This window comes from Balaenoptera acutorostrata, chromosome 5 (genome assembly GCF_949987535.1).
Source record: "Balaenoptera acutorostrata chromosome 5, mBalAcu1.1, whole genome shotgun sequence".
NCBI lineage: Eukaryota > Metazoa > Chordata > Mammalia > Artiodactyla > Balaenopteridae > Balaenoptera > Balaenoptera acutorostrata.
This window is the reverse complement of record NC_080068.1, coordinates 36,996,269-37,014,677: the sequence shown is the minus strand read 5'-3', so window position 1 is coordinate 37,014,677 and position 18,409 is coordinate 36,996,269. Positions and strand designations below refer to the sequence as shown.

Below are 18,409 nucleotides of genomic sequence, written 5' to 3'. Positions count from 1 at the left end.
ATGATTTTGACAGTCTCCCATTAAATCAGATGGTAGGGGCTTCCCTGATGGCACAATGGTTAAGAATCCACTTGCCAATGCTGGGGACACAGGTTCGAGCCCTGGTCCAGGAAGAACCCACATGCCACGGAGCAACTAAGCCCGCGAGCCACAACTACTGAGCCCGTGAGCCACAACTACTGACGCCCACGCACCTAGAGCCCATGGTCTGCAACAAGAGAAGCCACTGCCATGAGGAGCCCGTGCACCACAACGAAGAGTAGCCCTCGCTGGCTGCAACTAGAGAAAGCCCACGTGCAACGTAGCCAAAAATAAATAAAACAAAAACAAAACAAAAAATACAATGGTGGGCAAGAGGAAAACTTGCAAGACAGAACAGGTTGCTTTGCACTTCCGGCAGCACGTCATGTAGCCATGTGCAGCCCTGGCGGGGTGCGGCCCGGCAGCCAGGTGGCCTGGGGGGATCAAGCCCTGGAAAGCGGTTTTACCCTCGGTGCCAGTCACAAACACCTCAAATTGGTGCATACCAAATTTTTGGTATGTATGTTTTGATATGTTATTTATCTGGGCAACAGAAGAAATTTAGGAAGATAGAAAAGAGCATTTGCATTACAAACCCAGAGCCAAGTCCTAAGAATGAGGATTTTAAACCATGAGATGCGATGGTAGAGATAAGCAAAAGATTAAAAAGGACATTAACAAGGCAGAGTGATAAGTGCCACGTTTACGCATGTGGCTTACAAACCACAGCCTGAACAATGTCACCATCACTACTGTCCAGCAGGGGACGGAGACAGCACGGGGTCACTCTCTGCCGCCCTCTGGTGGTGAGAATCTCTGCGGCCTTGAGGGCTACGTAGGAGCCAATGAGGCACAGCGCCTCCCTGGCACCAAGCGCTCTGTGTATACTTGTCGAAGGGTTGTTTAGATGGCTGTTTAGATGTTTGAATGTAAGTCTGCCGAGGAACTAGAAACGAGAGACCTTTCTTACTTTGGCTGCCTGGCAATAGAAAAAAAAAACAAAAAACAACCACCTGTGGGACAGTGAAATTGTACTTATTCTTTAGAATTGATTGAGCACTGTCCCACACGCTTAGAAACACTTTAAAAGAGCTGTAGGTTAATTGGGGAGCGAGACAAGCCCGCTGTCAGCAAGGCCAGTGCAAGGATCTCAAACCACAGTGTGAGGTGTTTCAGGGTGGGCTCAGCCTTTGTGCTCAGCCCCAGCCCCCATTTTAGGGTCACAGATAAAGGGAGCTGCTGGGCCTGCATCCAGCGGTTCACCCCCACTCAGGAGGGGGCACTCTGGTGTAAGCTTCGTTTTTGTTTCCTCACAATGCTGCAAAAATTCTGTCAGGCACTTAACAGGCACTCCTGGGTCCACATGAAGCTGGGAGTCCTGTCCTTGTCAGAGACTAGGCCAACCCCCTGGCCTTTGGACAGGGCCATCCTGAGCCCCTTGCCCCGCCTGCTCCCACCTCTGCCTTCTGTCCCATCTCCTAGGCTAATTTCCGCTGTAGGGCCTTACCCTTCAGACCCCACTGTCAGCTCTGTCTTGGTTTCTCAGTGGCCCCTGTCAACAGGGATTTCAGGGCTTGGTTCACAAGTGGTATAGAGACTAGAGGAAAAATGTTTAGAACTGTATATAGGAGGATAATCAATCTTGTCTGTTCTCAGAAAATGGCCAAGACGGATTTCTGCTGAATCAAAAATATTGCATATGTCACATATGTAAATAATATCCTTGGATCTGTAACCCAGGCCCTTCATTGTTTGTGATTCAACCACCTGCAATAGGCCTACAAGTTTTGTTTGAGGATTTGCATGGTTGCCTGTTGGTGGAGAGCCAGGATGGTCCACTTGTCATCTCCTCTGCGCCTCAGCTTTGCAGTATTCACCCAGTTAAGTTCCAGGGCTGTGATTTAGATTGTTAATTTCATTGCCCAGAAGTGACTCCTCACATACCCAGAGGATAAGTCCCAAACACCAAGATGCCCAGCTTAGGAAGCTGCTGTGCATCTGTGTGTGTACCAAAAAGCAGATGGTAGACAGACACACCTATTATTATTGTGACGGGCTTTTGTTTCATCTTAATACCATCTTGGCATTGCTTCACAAAAGGAGGCTGCTTTGTAAACAGTTCACTGTGGAATATAGAGTGTTCCCTGGTGTCAGCTCATAACTCCATCAGAGGACTGCTGAACTTGAATAGCATCTGGTGTAACTGGGTGCAATTTGCATGGATACCTTAACAAAACTAAAACCAGACATCAACTGTGTCAGCTAAACTTTCATATTTCAGGGGCAGGGGCCAATCTACCTTTCCGTTTCACTTCCTTGGGTGAGTATTTAAAATCTTAAGAATTATTACATCATATTGAACTAAAGTTCAATCTCTGTGGCCAGAAAGCACAGTAAGGACTAGGAAAGTAAATAAACCCCTCCTCATGTCGAGTGACCACCGGCTAGATGTAGCAGTATGATCTTGGAAAGAAACTGATGACTTCATTTGCTTGATTACACACAAATAGGGCAGTGTGAAATAATAGAGAATTTAGAGTAAAAATACCGTAGTTTGAGTCCTGATACTACATTCTGACTATGGGCTCTTGAGCATTTAACCTGCTTAGCCTCAGATTCCTTGACAGTTAAACAAGAATAACACCTTGGTGGTTAAAAACCACTCAATATTTTATTTATATATAAGTATTTATAGGCTCAATATTTATAAGCTCAGTTTCTTCATTATAGGGTAATAATTATTAAATGAGTGAATGTATATGAAAGCCCTTTATAAAATAACAAATGCAAAAATGTTTTATTTTCTAAAGTCACTTTCAACTCAGATAGTTCCAATACTATGGTTGCAACATACCTGCTCCTTCAGAGTAGAAACTTTTATCTTCCACCTCTGAAGCCCCCCTGCCAAGTTCAGTGCCTAGGATATCATGGACACTAAATACATGTGAGCCACATGAAAGGAATGAAGCAGAATCTGAATCATTTGCTGTGGGAAAGAGTTGGCTGCCTTCAGGAAGTAGTTAGTATCCTAAGCCTGAAAGTACAAATGTGGAGTGGTTGGTAAAATTGCCAAATGTGGGGGCTTCCCTGGTGGCACAGTGGTTGAGAATCTGCCTGCCAATGCAGGGGACACAGGTTCGAGCCCTGGTCTGGGAAGATCCCACATGCCGCGGAGCAACTGGGCCCGTGAGCCACAATTGCTGAGCCTGTGCATCTGGAGCCTGTGCTCCGCAACAAGAGAGGCCGTGATAGTGAGAGGCCCGCGCACCGCAATGAAGAGTGGCCCCCGCTTGCTGCAACTAGAGAAAGCCCTCGCACAGAAACGAAGCCCCAACACAGCCATAAATAAATAAATAAATAAATAAATAATTTTAAAAAAAATTGCCAAACGTGGTTGGTAACCACAGGGCATGAGAGCTCCCCCTTCTGGTCTCCCAACTCTGTTTATTTAGGTTTCTGTTTATTAATTTTTTTCATAGATTCTGGGTCCCTAGGAGAGACCTCCCGGACCCCACCATGTCTACCTCATACCAGGCAAAAAATGTATGCTTAGGAGCACATTCTAACGTGCCAACTTAGGAATACGTCAGTAAAAGTTCCTTGAGCCTGCCCAGGGAAAGAGCCAAGCAAGGGTGGGGTGGCGGTGAGGGGGGGAGCAGATAAAAGTTGACCTTTTCTAGTTTTCTTAGTCTGCCTTGCTATCTAGGTGGGAAGATAACTTTGGGATCAAAGGGATAGCACTTGGTTCCAGAGTGGTCATGAGAATGAACACTACAAAGTAAAGAAATCTGACTTAACTACAGAAAGAGATGTAACAGTCCCTGCAGGAGCACCAAAGGGAAGCGTAGGTGTAGCTGTTCACCTACAGAGGAGCTTGTCCCTCAAACAGATTGCTGTGGTGCTCTAAACCCATTTCCTTTCTTTGCTTCATTTTCAGATTTTCTCTCATCTTATGTCTTCAATTCCTTTATAGTTTTTAAAATAATTGTCACAAACGTTTTTGTCACTTTATTGTCACTTTCAATCCTCATCCAGGTGTTGACCTGAAACAAATAGATTCCCAGATATTTCTCCAGCAAAGATGGGTTTATTTGGGATCAGCACAGGATTGCAATTCGAGGTCTGCAACCATGGTGAGCCATGTGAAAGTCCCCTGCAAAAGTGCAGAAGAGGACTCTTTTATAGAGAGGAAAGGAAGTTGGGAGAGCTGTAGTAAACCAAGGGTCCATGGCTTTTCAGTGGCTGAGTCCTTCACGGGAAAGAAGAGGAGTCTTTCTTCCTATTGGGGTCAGCTATCTTCACAGGGCATGAGAGCTCCCCCTTCTGGTCTCCCAACTCTATTTAATTGAGGTTTCTGTTTATTAATTTTTTTACACAGGAAAAATTAGGTGTAGTATGAAATGAAAAGAATTTACCATTGTTCGAAATAATGCCATTTGCAGAAACATGGATGCAACTAGAGATTATCATACTAAGTGAAGTAAATCAGAAAGAGAAAGACAAATATCATATGATATCACTTACATGTGGAAGCTAAAATTTGACACAAATGAACCTATCTATGAAACAGAAACAGAATCACGGACATAGAGAACAGACTGGTGGTTGCCAAGGGGGAGGGGGTTGGAGGAGGGATGGACCAGGAGTTTGGGGTTAGCAGATGTAAGCTATTATATATAGGACAGATAAACAACAAGGTCCTACTGTACAGCACAGAGAACTATATTCAGTATCCTATAATAAACCATAATGGAAAAGAATATTAAAAAAAGAATGTATATATATGTATAACTGAATCACTTTGCTGTACAGCAGAAATTAACACAACATTGTAAATCAACTATACTTCAATTAAAAAAACAAACAAACAAAAAAACCCGAAACAAAACAAAAAACAAAAAGAATTTACTGTTGTTGAATTCCCTGGTAGTCATTTGTCTGTGACTTGCTAGAGGCGAAGTGGAGAAAGATTTGTGTGGAGAGGTGGGAGTTTGGAGGACGCGTTAAGGGAGGCTGGAGAGGAAATCAATCTTGATGTCGCTCAAGTATGTAGCAATTGCTACCGCTTTGGTTTCCACCCAGCAGTGAGACACGTGGTCAGATCAGGTGTCTGGACTAATGTGGAGCTTAGGTTCTTCAGCCTGAGCAGATCCTTGGAGGCAGCTGCAGGCCCAGCCAGGCTTAGCCAACAAAAGCTGTTTATCTGATAAATCTTGGAAGTTCAGCTCATTGTTTGACTCAGTATAAACAAGGAGACTTTCTCAAGAATGCTAACACATTCTTCTTCAAAGAATAGGTGACTCAGTCAAGTGCCAGATAAAATGGTCTCAAAATTCTTCATGTATTGGGGTCAACATAGGACAAAGGGATAAGAAATCATTATTTTGTACAAATTTTGTTGGACATGTTAGCCATTTGGATTTGTTTAACCTTCCATTATGATTTTTTTCATGAATATTTGTGGAGGTTTAATTGTACAGAATCTGAAGAACTTATGAGGTCATGCTGCTCAAAAAGTTTCCAGAAGCAGTTGAATCTGAGTCTTGTATTGTGTCTTGATCTCTGCTCCATCATTCTGTGAAAGGGAAGAAATGGCAGTGGACTTCCCTCAACAGGTTGTTGGAATAAGAGCCCAGGACTAGAGTCCTGTGCAGTCTGTTTTATATTTCTACTCCTTCCCAATTCCCCTGACTCTCCTAGAATTTCTTTTATTTTTATTTTCATTTTTTTTACATGAAGTATAGTTGATTTACAAAGTTTCAGGTATACAGCAAAGTGATCCAGTTATACATATATATGTAAATATATATTCTTTTCAGATTCTTTTCCATCATAGGTCATTACAAGATATTGAATATAGTTCCCTGTGCTATACAGTAGGTCCTTGTTGTTTTTCTATTTTATATATAGTAGTGTGTATCTGTTAATCCCAAATTCCAAATTTATCCCTCTCCCACCTTTCCCTTTTGGTGACCATAAGTTTGTTTTCTGTGTGTGAGTCTATTTCTGTTTTGTAAATAAGGTCATTTGTATCATTTTTTTAAGATTCCACATATAAGTGATATCATATAATATTTGTCTTTCTCTGTCTAACTTCACTCAGAATAATAATCTCAAGATGACCCTGCTAGAATCTCTATCTGAATATGTGTTCTTTTCAAAGAAGCCAGTAGAAATGGGAACGTTCATTGATTTCACTGACCCTCTGATACTAATCACTGTTCTGAAAGAAAAGTATTGTTCTGATGATATTACAAGTAGGGTGTATCGTAGAAAAGAATTATGAAAATTAACTTCTGATTTATGTTCTTAAATGAGGCGTAAAGCAGTTCACAGTATGTTTCATTCCAAGCAAGGATGAAGTGAAAAAAGACATGTCAGATATTATACTGTTCTCTGAGTGTTTGTGCTTTGTTTCCTTCCTTTTCCCACCAAACTACTACAAAAAGAAGCCCACGCTCCTTTCCCATTTACATTCTGACCTACAATCTGCCTTCTCCCCTAACCTTCCTAACGCCCCACATCTAGCGTTAGTGGGATGCTTACCAATCAAGGTCACTCTGTCTCCTTGTTTGTCAAGTCCAATGTGAACAGTCTTCAGCCCTTCTCTCTCTTCTCTATCTTGATGCTATTCATACACTTCCTTCTAAAGCTCACCCTTCCACGGCTTCCTCACAGTCTCTTCTGGTCTGCTCTAAACTTTGTACCATTATTCCTCAGTCTCCTTCGGGAAATGTTCTTGATCTTTCTTCCTCCCTCTTACTTGTTTGTGACTTTAGTCTCCTATCATTACATTTCATTTTAAATCTTCATAGAAACCCCAAAATGGTCTAATTCATAGCCTGGGCTACATTTACCACTGTTATAATTCCCAGTACCTCTCTGTCTTGAGCGTGAGATTCCAATTTCCAGTTGTTTATATTTCCACCTATGGGACCCTAGGCTACTCAAACTTTGTATATACCAAACCAGGCTCTTCCTACTTCTTCCAAGGCCCACTCCCCTAAATTAGCCAGTATGGCACGATACAACCAGTTATATTGATGGGTGCCCAATTGTTCCTGTTAGCCCTCAGATATGTTTCTTGACTTTCACAGCAGGCTGTTTCCCAGGCTCTCCTGTCAGCTGCTTTCTGGCTTTGTTGGCCAATGTAAGGCCCTCACAAGAGATTGGAGGCTGAGTGGAAGAGAGAAACCAAGGTATCACACACACACACACACACACACACACACACACACATACATGCACATCTTGCCAGACAATACTTAGAAAAGTTTCTGTGTTCTTGGTTGGACACTGTATGAAACACCCTCCCCCTTTTACACTCCTCGAATCATTCCATTCTCTCCTCTCCATCCCCACTGCCACTGACTTATATTATCCAGTCTTCATCATTTCTCTCCTACATCTTGGTGACAGAATGGATGTCCTTTGAGTTACATCTCCTCATGCAATCCATCCTCTATGTTGTTGCAGACTGAGCTCTGGAAGGCGATGATCAGGTACTACTCTCCCTCTAAACTGGCTGATAGCCATCTGCAAAGGAAAATCAGTTACAAGTAGCTCCTTAGAGTAGCTCCACCGTGACTTGGAGCCCATGGTTGTGCAACTTGGCAACAACTGATTGGCCCAAGGCTGTCACCTGATCTGAAGGTATCTGACCTAAAAGATATGAGGGTCCAGGGGCCCATGAGGCAGCCTGGTTCGATAACTTTGTTCATTGGAAGCAGCAATATTGCACCATGATTAGTCAGCCTAATTATATCCTTTGGCAGTTTTCAGTGAGAGACAGAGACCTGGTAGAGTGAAGCAGAAGTGAAAGAAACAGTAAAGGATTTAAGGAAAGCCATGAAGCATCAGAAGCAATGACACACTTAGTGTTAGTAGCAGCAGGTAGGCAGCCATGGGAGTAGCAGGTAAAAGCTCAATGGGAAGAAATGTTGGGGACAGAATCTAGAGTCAGGAAAATGATGGCACCAGGGTCGCTGCTGGGACATGGGAGCAGCTGTGAGCTGACTGGGGAGAAGGGACCCATCACCTGTTTGAGGAGATTCCTGTACTTCCTGCTTCTCCATCTACCTTAAATAAACCTCTGTCCATAAAATGTTGTTTCTTTTCCTCACAATCTGATCCCACCCCCATTCATCATGTGTTTCACAAAATTGCACACTTATTAGATTCAGCCGAGGCACTTGGAAAGTTTAGGAAACATTTTCTCTGTACTCGGGACTTTAACAGTGTAAAGCCCCCCATGGTCTTGCCTCTTGTCTCCACCATCACCTGAGCGGAGCTGTTCTTCCTCAAAGGAACAGTGAGTTCTTTGTAACAGTACTGGGCACCTTTTTCTCAAGGCAACAACATAAACACAGGTGATTGTTCTTAATGACTAGCAGCAATCCAGCTGCAGGAGGGGCCTCATGACTGTGCCTTTGTATTTACTGCTCCAGGTGCCTGCAATGGCCTGGAAAAGGGAGTTCTCATTCACTTTAAATATTTGTATCCTTTACAGTTCAGTTAAGGTGTCAGTGAAGACTTCTCTGCCATCATTCCTCTCCTTTACTGACCGGTCTCGTCTCTCTGTTCTTCTGACACCTCTACAAGCTTATCGTTTTGAAATCTATTGACTTGCCATTCTCTCTCCTTAGACTGAGCAGCTACAGAACTAAGATTCTAACTAGTTCATTCTGTGTGGCCCTGCTTGGAGTACACAGAAGGTCTGCAAGAAATTAATACATTCATTGGAGGAAAGCTTGTCCAGTTTATGGGAGGCCTCAGGGAACTGATGTGGTACAGTGGAAAGAAAGCTGGAGTCAAGGTTGGGATCTGGCTCTAATTATTTGCATAATCACAAAGTATCTCAACCTCTGTGCCTGATTTTCCACCTCTAAAATCTGGTTAGAGGTTTAAGGGTTCAGCCCAGTAACTTCTGTGGTCCTTGCAATGCTGTGAATGCATTTCAAGACTGGCCTGGGACTTGTTCCCGTGATGCCTCATTCCCACCACACCCATGGCCAGTGTAAAGCTGCAGGCTGCCCTGGTAGCATTACACATCTGATTATAGAGTTCATGCCCATGGCTCTGATTGTTGTTGTTGCTTGATTTTGTGGAATGGAGAAGGGATTTGTTATTTAATATTACACAGAACCCTTTTCTACATAATCAAGGTAGGCTTCAAGATGTAGATAACATAGATTATATCAACCCGAAGGCAGATCCACAAAAAATTTTAATTTCAAATATATAAAACTATGTTCAGTAAAGGAAGCTTTGAGAGGCAAAAACTTTCAGGCTGCCATGTTCAAAAAAAGTGTTTTGTTATCTACTTTTACGTATTTCAAATTGAAAGATGAGAGGGGACAGTATGTAAAATTGATTTTATTGAACATGCATGTATACCAAATATAAAACTAGTTGAGCTGACAGATCTAGTTAGGTAAAGCTCTCTAAACAGATCCTATAAAACAGATTAGCAGCCATCATTTCTTACAGTCTTCTCATCTATAACAAAAGACTTTTGCCATTGGCATAACTTTGATATTGCCAGAAAACATTTTTGATACTTGAAAGTAACAGTATGAAATATAAAATGGAAAAATATGAAATATATATTCTGAAAAAAATAATTTTTTAAAAAACAAATCCATACTTATTTGCTTGTTCTTGGGAAGAAACATATCTAGCAGAACAAAGATCTGGAGCATCCAATTTACACACGGTCACCACATTAATTTATTTTTCAGGAACCAACTTTCTGGCAGGAAAGAAGGATGCATGACTCCTCCCTGACACCCCACCAGGAGTTACTCATGAGTCAATTATAAGGCTTTGGCTAAAGTCAGCTGACATTTCCTTGACATGTTTGCTCTCCACCCTTACAATTACAGGCCATTACTTGAGAGATTGAAGACCATAACTAGTCTCCTAAGATCCCCTTGTCGTCTTGCCCCATGCCTCCATCTTCCAACATGCTTTTGGGAGTTACCTCTCTGAACCCCAAGTCTCCATTGCCCGTTCATAAAGTCCAAACTTGGTCTACACAAGACTTGCACCACCTGATCACTCTCCCGGCATCTCTCATCAGCCCTGCTCTGCTCTAGCCTCTGAACCACTTGCACTTGCCTGAATGCCCCATGCAGTTTCAGGCTTTCAGTCCCTGAATTAGAAAGTACCTCACTCTTCTGTGCCAGGCATGGTGGGGGCAGTTCTCGTGCATTTGCTCATGCTGTCCCCAGTGTGTAGAATGTCCTGCCCCAGATCTGTCCTTTTGGAAAACACTCCGATTTTCCAAGTCTCAATACAGTTCCTATAATTTTGACCTTATCAGTGAAAACGAACCACTTCTCTTTCTGTGCCTTCAATCAGCTCTATTGCAGAAAGTCTTAATACATCCTTCTGTGTATATGAGACCATCAGCTTTGAGGAGAAGGTCAATGTCTCATTCATCTTTTCATCCCCAACACCTGCATAGTACCTGATACTTGCATTATTTTATTTTAGCCCTGGCTAGTCCTGTTCAGCCTTTAGCGAGGTATGGCAAAGAACAAAATAAGCCACCAAAAGCTGCATCAGACACTACTGGATTATCATTTCACAAGTTAGAACAGAAATTTGCAGGACCATAAGGATGAATCTTAACTAATGAAGCCCAGAGGAATTCACTAGAGACATTAATGGCTCAGGCTTTCTTCCATAACAACAATCAAGGATATATGCTTCTCTTTCTACCTTGTTAAGCAACTAATCAAACCGAGCACAACAAAACGAAAACTCTCCTTTTCTCCTAGTAGTTCAACAAATTCTAGGGAATATAAATCTTCCTTCTGGTTCCCTCTTCCCACAAGTAGTGGAACACGTCAGTGTGATGAGACCCCCTCTTACTATTTCTCTGCCTGATGCTGGCACTTCCTCCTTCACACAGATTTCTCTGACCCTTCAGGAAGATTTCATTTCTTCTACCCCTGTTTTCCCATAGCACTGTGTATACTCTAATACAGGTAGTTAACAAATAATAATAATTCTAGAGCATGAAATTGTAATAGGTCAGAGTCTGGCACATAATGAGCACACGAATGATGAAATGAATCTTGCTTTAAGGATATGAGTCAAGACTAATTATGTTAATTCCAACCTTAAGTACTTCCCTTGGCTTTTAATGAGGGATTATGATCTTTGAACACAGATTTAACCGTCACACAGTGGTTTTTGCTACCTGCAATACCAAAGTCTGCAGAAGAAGATGTTAATTATTTATGAGGACACCATATTTTTTAAATGAATTTATTTAAACAATTGCTACATGAATAATATACAGTAAGTGAAAAACCACTAATACAATGGAGTTCTCATAGTGGTTGTTTTTATGTATACACACTTAAGATAACTTTAAGTGGTTGGAATAGGCCCATAGAACACTTTATTCTGTGGTGTTTGTCATTTCATGCTTTAATTATTCAAGACATTTAAATAATTAAACAAAGTTTAATTATTATTAAACTCTAACTGAATTTGTTGTAGGTAAATTAGTGGTGATGTACTAAAATCTGCTCTTAAATTTGTTTTGATTTGAGTGACTAACCCCACCCTCCTCATACCACTCATTATGTGACTCATTATTTTGTGATTCTTGATAGTTTATAAAGCAATTTTAATACTTGAAATGCAAGTCTAGCTTGTAGCTTACTTTTTAGAATTTGGTAATTTTGTAAAAGTACTTGCATGCTTGCTTTAACACTGCTACATCTCAACTCTGATATTAAAACAGCCTCTGTGTAATCAACTTACATGCCTGGTGGTACTAAGACACTTAAAAATGATTTCTAACAGTTATTTCCTTTGGTCCTACTTGTTTGGGTTTTATATATTGCTGAAGCATCATTCTTTTAAGGATGTAAACTATACTGACTTAGCAATGAAATGGAACAAATGAAACAAATCTCAGGGCTTTTAAAAATTATACAGTGCATTAGTAAGTGCTTTAAAATTAAACTGTCCAATGACGACATACATGCAAGTTACACCACAGACGCAAGGGCATAAGAAAATGGATTGAACATGCTTTTACGTTCACCTCCACCAATGCTCTATACTAACTACACTGGTATGATAATAAAGCAATCAAGAACTAACTTAATTTGTCTCTCATCAGTCTGAGTGTATGTGGATATCTGTGTATTTAACTGGCACATACACACTCCAAGTACCCGAATTACTTCAATCCTATGTTCATTTTCCTCTCAGAGTGGTTTACAGTAACTAGTGACAAATAAAAGGAAAAAAAAAATGAATGCCAGGTTTCCTACTAAGTAAAACCAAATCAAATTAACTATAGCATTAGTAGCTATTTCTGCAGGAAAACACAGATTTCTATAGTTCTCGTCAGTTACTTTATCATTAAACCTTACCTTTGCCAATATTGTTTCAAGTAATGAAGTTATTCTTGACCTATTGGAAATTATATATAATACATGAAAAAAATTGTGATTTTTTTTTTTGGCCAATCATCAAACATGTTTTGATAAGGGAAATTTTTTTAGTTAATATAATTTTTCAATGAAACAGTATAAATTTACAATAAAGTTAGTGGTCTCGTTCAGTAAATTTTCCAATCTTCTAATTTAGGCTTAACAGAGAAGAACAATGATTACAGAGAAAAAAAATAACACAAATAATCTCCTGCGGCCATCATCTTAGGGGCTGATTTTCTTGTAATGGAGAATTCTAGCACAAGCTGTCATGTTTCCAAGATTCGCAGTGCTTTGAAATGGAACTGCCTGGGAAGATTCAGAAAGCCATTGTTCTTGGGCTTACACGGTAAGCACTTTGTGTGATTCTTAATCACATTTTTATCCAGAACGCAGTATTACAGGTCACATTTTTCTCAACGATGCTTATACTGATTTGTGCTCTATAAATATAAACATATCTACACACAGAATACACACACTGAAACGAGGGTATGAAGTTAGCCAGCCATCCATAAGCAGAATGGAATAAAAATTGCAGGAAGGGCAGTATATGATGCCAAACCCAGACAGACTATAGATGCCAATCCCAAGACTGCCGAAGCAAGAACACTTCTCTGATCACGAATAATTATCTTCACATTCTCACAAAACTGGAAAATAAAATTTAAGAATATTAGAAAAGGTGGCTAAACCTAGGAAGAATCACATATGCCAAATAGTAGAGCACAACTTTCCCAGCTATTTTCTATCTACCAGAAGAATTAGAATTTCTCTCACGACCTTGGAAAGAATTTAAGATGTTAATAGTTCAGTTTCTTGATTCTACATCCCATAGTAGCTGAAATGATACTTTAGGCAACTAGGTTAATACTGACAGTTGCCTTTGTACATACACAACATTTATAGAAAACTACAGAGAATGTAACCACATAAAAGTTATTCAGGATGAAAGGTTAAAGACAACATTAAACTGCCTCTCAATAACAATAACATATTCTAAAGTAAAATGAGCAAACGGATCTCTAATCTCAAACAAATAGAATTTAGCCTATCATTATTGGTGAATTCAATTCCTACAACTCACCGTTCTAAAATTTGGTGATACTTTTGATTATAACATTCTGATAAGTCTCAAAATCTAAAGGCATAGAAAGTCTAATTTTGTTGTCATATCCCATTCCCTGCCAAAATATATTAAATTCATAATCAATTATGTGACACAAAATTGACTGCTAGAAATAAAGATAAATTAAACAGGATCCTTACCCCCAGAGGAATGCATTTTTCTAAGATGTATAATTTTTTTTTCCTTAGAAAACGAATTTTTCTTAGAAGTAATGGCCTATGTCTGAGTCCTGGATCACCTTTTAATCATTTAGCATGTCCAGACTACCCTCTTCTCCTCCATGGAAATACTGAGGTTGTGTGAGGATCAGATGAGTGTTTTTTGCAAGAGTACTTTGTATTCGTCTGCATGCTGTATAAATGTAAGGTATTACAACGATTATTATCACTGCTAGATCTGTTGACAATTATCTCTACTTCATCACTGTCGGGGCAGAATTTAGCAATTAATTGCTCCATTTTGCTAAGAGTTTCCTACTCATACTGGTTTTAAGCTCCTTTTCTAGACGTGTCATTGTATATGCTTTTAGGGTCTCCTACAGTGGCGTATTTAGTACTGGAGAGCTAGGTTTCCAAATTCTTAATGGAATGAATGCACAAGTCCAATATATTTTAACACACTACCTTCACTGCAAGACTGTCTCTGTCTGTACTTTTATACAGTATCTCAACAAATATGAAATTTCCTGTTGGTTATCCAGATGTCATTCTTTTTATATGTCAAACATATGATTTGTCTCTTTTTACTAAACTAACAAGACATTGAGTAACAAATACACAATCTTAAAGTGATGAGGATCAAACTGAATGAAGTTTTCAGGACAATGAGAAAAGCTGCTTGGCAAATAATGGGGAGATATACATTTAGGTAAATAAGAATGTTGTCTTGATACAGTCATGCTTCTTTTATCTTTTTCAAATAATTTTTAATTAAGGCCAACATAGAATCATTGTGGACTCTCTTTCCCCCAAAAGAAGACTTGCACAAGGAGCATCTTGTTTCTAATGTCCTGTTCTTGTTCATTTGGCCATCAGTCCAGGAGGTACCGCTGGTGTTGCTCCACAGTAGGAAATGTCCTCTAGGTTCTAGTTGTTAAGAAGCCTACAGGGGAACTTTTGAGCACTGAATCCCCAGAAATTAAAAGGGGTATGTGTATTCATTTTGGCAATGCAAAGCAGTATCAGCAAAGAAAAAAAAAGCATAAGGAATAGTAACAGTTACTAATTAAAGGGCTTTATAGTTTATGAAATACTGAAATTGTTAACAGTAATATAAAAGTTTAATTTTATGATTTCTAAACTTGTAAAGAAGAGCATCACTACAAAGAAAAAAAAAAAAAGATTCTCTTCCAGTTCACTTTCACATTAGTTGCAGTGTTTTCCTGAGGGAAAGTGCTCTTGAGAGCTTTTATAAACACAAATTTAAGTGAGAGACAACTTTGCAACTCTCATGTTATGCTAATAATAGTTGTATATATGGAGAACTCAACAATCAGTCCCAGAATTGTCATTCCTTATGTTTCCAAAAAAATAGAAACCAGTCCTCCTTCAGTACTAATGACCTACTTCTCTCAGGGCATGTTCAAAAACAGTCCTTAGGGCTTCCCTGGTGGCGCAGTGGTTGAGAATCTGCCTACCAATGCAGGGGACACGGGTTCGAGCCCTGGTCTGGGAAGATCCCACATGCCGCGGAGCAACTAGGCCCGTGAGCCACAATTACTGAGCCTGCACGTCTGGAGCCTGCGCTCCGCAACAAGAGAGGCCGTGATAGTGAGAGGCCCGCGCACCGCGCTGAAGAGCGGCCCCCACTTGCCGCAACTCGAGAAAGCCCTCGCACAGAAACGAAGACCCAACACAGCCATAAATAAATAAATAAAATAAATCAAAAAAAAAAAAAAACAGTCCTTAGAATTGGAAAGTTTGGGATGGGGATTTTTTTCCCCCCCGGGAAATCTACTCTGTGGTCAAATTGTTTGTTAGACCATTCAAAGTGAAGACAAAAACTCAAGTTTCACAAGAGGTGCTATGCAGCAACAGTAATTAAAGCACTTCTCTACAGTTTCCAAAGAGGAAAAACTACTCCAACTAGTTATTTATGCTGATTCAATATTTTACTACCTTAAAAAAGCACTTGTACTGTCTTTTTTGCTTTTTGATTTTTTGGAGAAATGTATAATACAGTGCTATATGTGTTCCATGAAAGGGTAACTCCTAATTATGGAAGGGAAATACTGTTTTTCCTTAGAGAAATGATTTGCTTGGGTCCTAAGTAAATCTGACGTGTTTCCTTTTGAACACTTTTGGAGCCAGTGTTTGTAAATGTGGTGAAGTTCATTTCTAAACAGGCATGGACTGAAGCTGTGATTCTTGAATCACTGCACAGTGCTCTAACTGTATTTTTATTTTGCTTAGAAAAGAATCCCTAGATTGAGACTGTTGCGGCTTTATAAACAATCTGTAAGGAGTTTTATACACAGATGTATACAAGCACTATACGTTCATGTTCTGCGACAGGAGAGAAAGATTTTCACATATGGGTCAAAAAATTAAGATGTGGAGCAATAAAAAATTGGTTATATGGACTTAGATTCTTTTGGTACCCAAATATCTAAACATGAAGAGTATAATCTGAAGCTTATTACGTGATTGCCCAGGTTTTCATTGTGAAGGGTGCACACTAACAATACCTCTTCAGCAACTGCAGAGAAGACTTCCAATTGCAAATGAAGTTGCAGGCTTAAAATTTGATTTTTACAAGTTAAGAGGTTTCAAAAGGCAATAAAAATCCATTGTTTTCCTTTGGGTTTGTAGCTAATTTAATCATCTTAAATTCTAACAGTTTTCCCCCCCTTTTTATAGTACCCATAAAATCACCTTCCAACATTTAATGGCTTTTCTTGAAAACCAATTGTTTTGATCTCTGGGGAACCCAGAAACAATCTAACCCACCTGTGGGGCTAGTGTGTAAAGGATGCTTAACAATGGGGAAGTCTAGATGGGAATTAAAGCCAACGCAGAAGGAATGCAGAATACCAAGGAAAAGACTTCTCTGAAGCTCAGCCACAGGAGTAAGGGATCTACCAGGGAGGTCTTCTTAACGGAAATTTTGGCAGTTTATCTTAAGCAAAGGGAATTCACTCTCTGCAGCTTATAGATGGGGAAAACAGCATGCTTCCTTGTTTTAAAGGCACAACAATTTGTACTATACAGTGTTACGGATTAAATATAAACTCTGGACACCTTCCTTCCAACTGCAATTCTTGGGTAAAGTTGCAAGCACACGGCGACAGATTTTCTGTGACCCTCTCAGTCACCTGCCCATTGTCATTTCAACTACGCTGAATGGACACCCTGATGACTTCTGCAGCAATAACTGGGCAGCTCTCTGGCATCGCTGGCAGCGGTACTGCATTGCCACACTCTTTCACCGTGCATTTCGAGATATCCTGCAAGGCACATCACCGTTTATTTATTTTTTTGGCTTCCCTGACGAACACCAGAGGGTTCGTTACTAAATCTAGAACTCAATCTCTGCTCCCAGGGGATAGGAAAGGTTAGGGATGGGAGGGGGCGTCCCCACCGAGCCCACCGGGGAGTCACACGTGGTACCTTGTCGGCCTGGGGGCTAATCGCGGTGCCGAACCTGCAGTAGGTGACGAAGTGCTCGCAGTTGTTCCAGAGCAGGCTGTAGGGAGTCATGCCCAGCAGCTTCTCCGCCCTCCGCGCCACCTCTTCGTTGAGCAGCGCCTTCTTCTTGAGGGACCTATCCAGGTGATTGACCAGGATGTCGGCTCCGTAGGCGAAGTCCTCCACTGTGTCCACGCGGATGCTGGCCACCCTGCCAATGACGCCCAAGATGAGACGCTTGTTGGAGACCACCTTCTGCGTGAGCTCCTTGTCGTCAGTCAGGGCCAACAGGATGTCGGGCATCATATGGGCGACACGGTTGTCGCCCAGGTAGATGCCATAGTGTGTCAGGTGGGTCCGAGGCACCTCCAGAACGTCGCCGCGGAGAAAAGAGTTGATCTCATAGAAAGTGTTCCTTGCCTTGTCTTCGCCCGGGGCGCCTGAACTGAAGAGCTTTAAGTTGGAGATAAGGAGCAGCTTCTCCAGCACTAGTGACACCGCCTCCAGCATTGGGTTCTTCATCCTGCAGGGAAAAGGGTGTCTTGGGGGGACCGTCGCCACTCGGGCACGGCCGGGCCGGGCAAGGTGAGCTGGCCGGACAGGGGCGCTGCGCCGCTGCTCACCCGCAGGCCAGCCGCCCAGTGCCACGGGGCACGCCGTCTGCGCAGGAGGAAGTGAGAGAAAAAGGGGAGGGGGAGAAGCCAGGAGATCGGCTTGGCCGCACCGCACTGGCGACTGAGGAGCTGGCGGCGGCTAGCCACGGAACCAGTGGGACCCGCCCTGCGAGCCCCAGGCCGGGAAGCGCACCTGGAGGCGGTGCCGGGGAGCAGGGCCGCGCGCGGTGCACTCAGCTGCGCCTTTTCTGTACCTTTTATCGCCCTCGAGGGGGCGGGGCCGAACGCCGTCACAGACCCAGGAAGAGAGCTGATTGGGCGCCGGCGGCAAACGCCGCTCGCTGCGGTGTCGCGCGGGACCGCAGGCTCTTTGGAAGGGGCGGGCCGCCTTGGGCTTCTAAGTTCCGCCCTGCAACCCCTTCCACATGCAGGCTTCCTCTTGCGCTGGATACCTTAGCACTTACCGCCTTTAAGCGGCCGTTTTTGGAGAGTGGTGGCCGAGGCGTGACCGCACAAAAGATCTTGCACCTGTCTAGACTGGGGCGCGTTCTGGGCACG

General features: G+C 41.8%; 1 protein-coding gene across 5 annotated transcripts; it reads right to left on the bottom strand.

Annotated features, from left to right (window-relative positions):
• Positions 1 to 9,422: 9,422 nt before the first annotated feature.
• Positions 9,423 to 18,089, bottom strand: LRAT (lecithin retinol acyltransferase). Of its 5 annotated transcripts, none has more exons than XM_007176704.2 (3): positions 18,045 to 18,089; positions 17,220 to 17,760; positions 9,423 to 13,135 (listed from the first exon to the last, which is right to left on the bottom strand). In XM_007176704.2, the coding sequence occupies exons 2-3, from the start codon at positions 17,757 to 17,759 to the stop codon at positions 12,983 to 12,985; spliced, it is 693 nt and encodes a 230-aa protein (XP_007176766.2). In that variant the 5' UTR covers position 17,760; positions 18,045 to 18,089; the 3' UTR covers positions 9,423 to 12,982. The 5 variants fall into 5 exon arrangements, 3 of the variants coding, with proteins under 3 accessions (XP_007176766.2, XP_007176765.2, XP_007176767.2); XM_007176703.2 differs by having other exon boundaries at positions 17,861 to 18,070; XM_007176705.2 differs by adding an exon at positions 16,925 to 17,056 and having other exon boundaries at positions 13,051 to 13,135; positions 17,220 to 18,070.
• Positions 18,090 to 18,409: the final 320 nt, after the last annotated feature.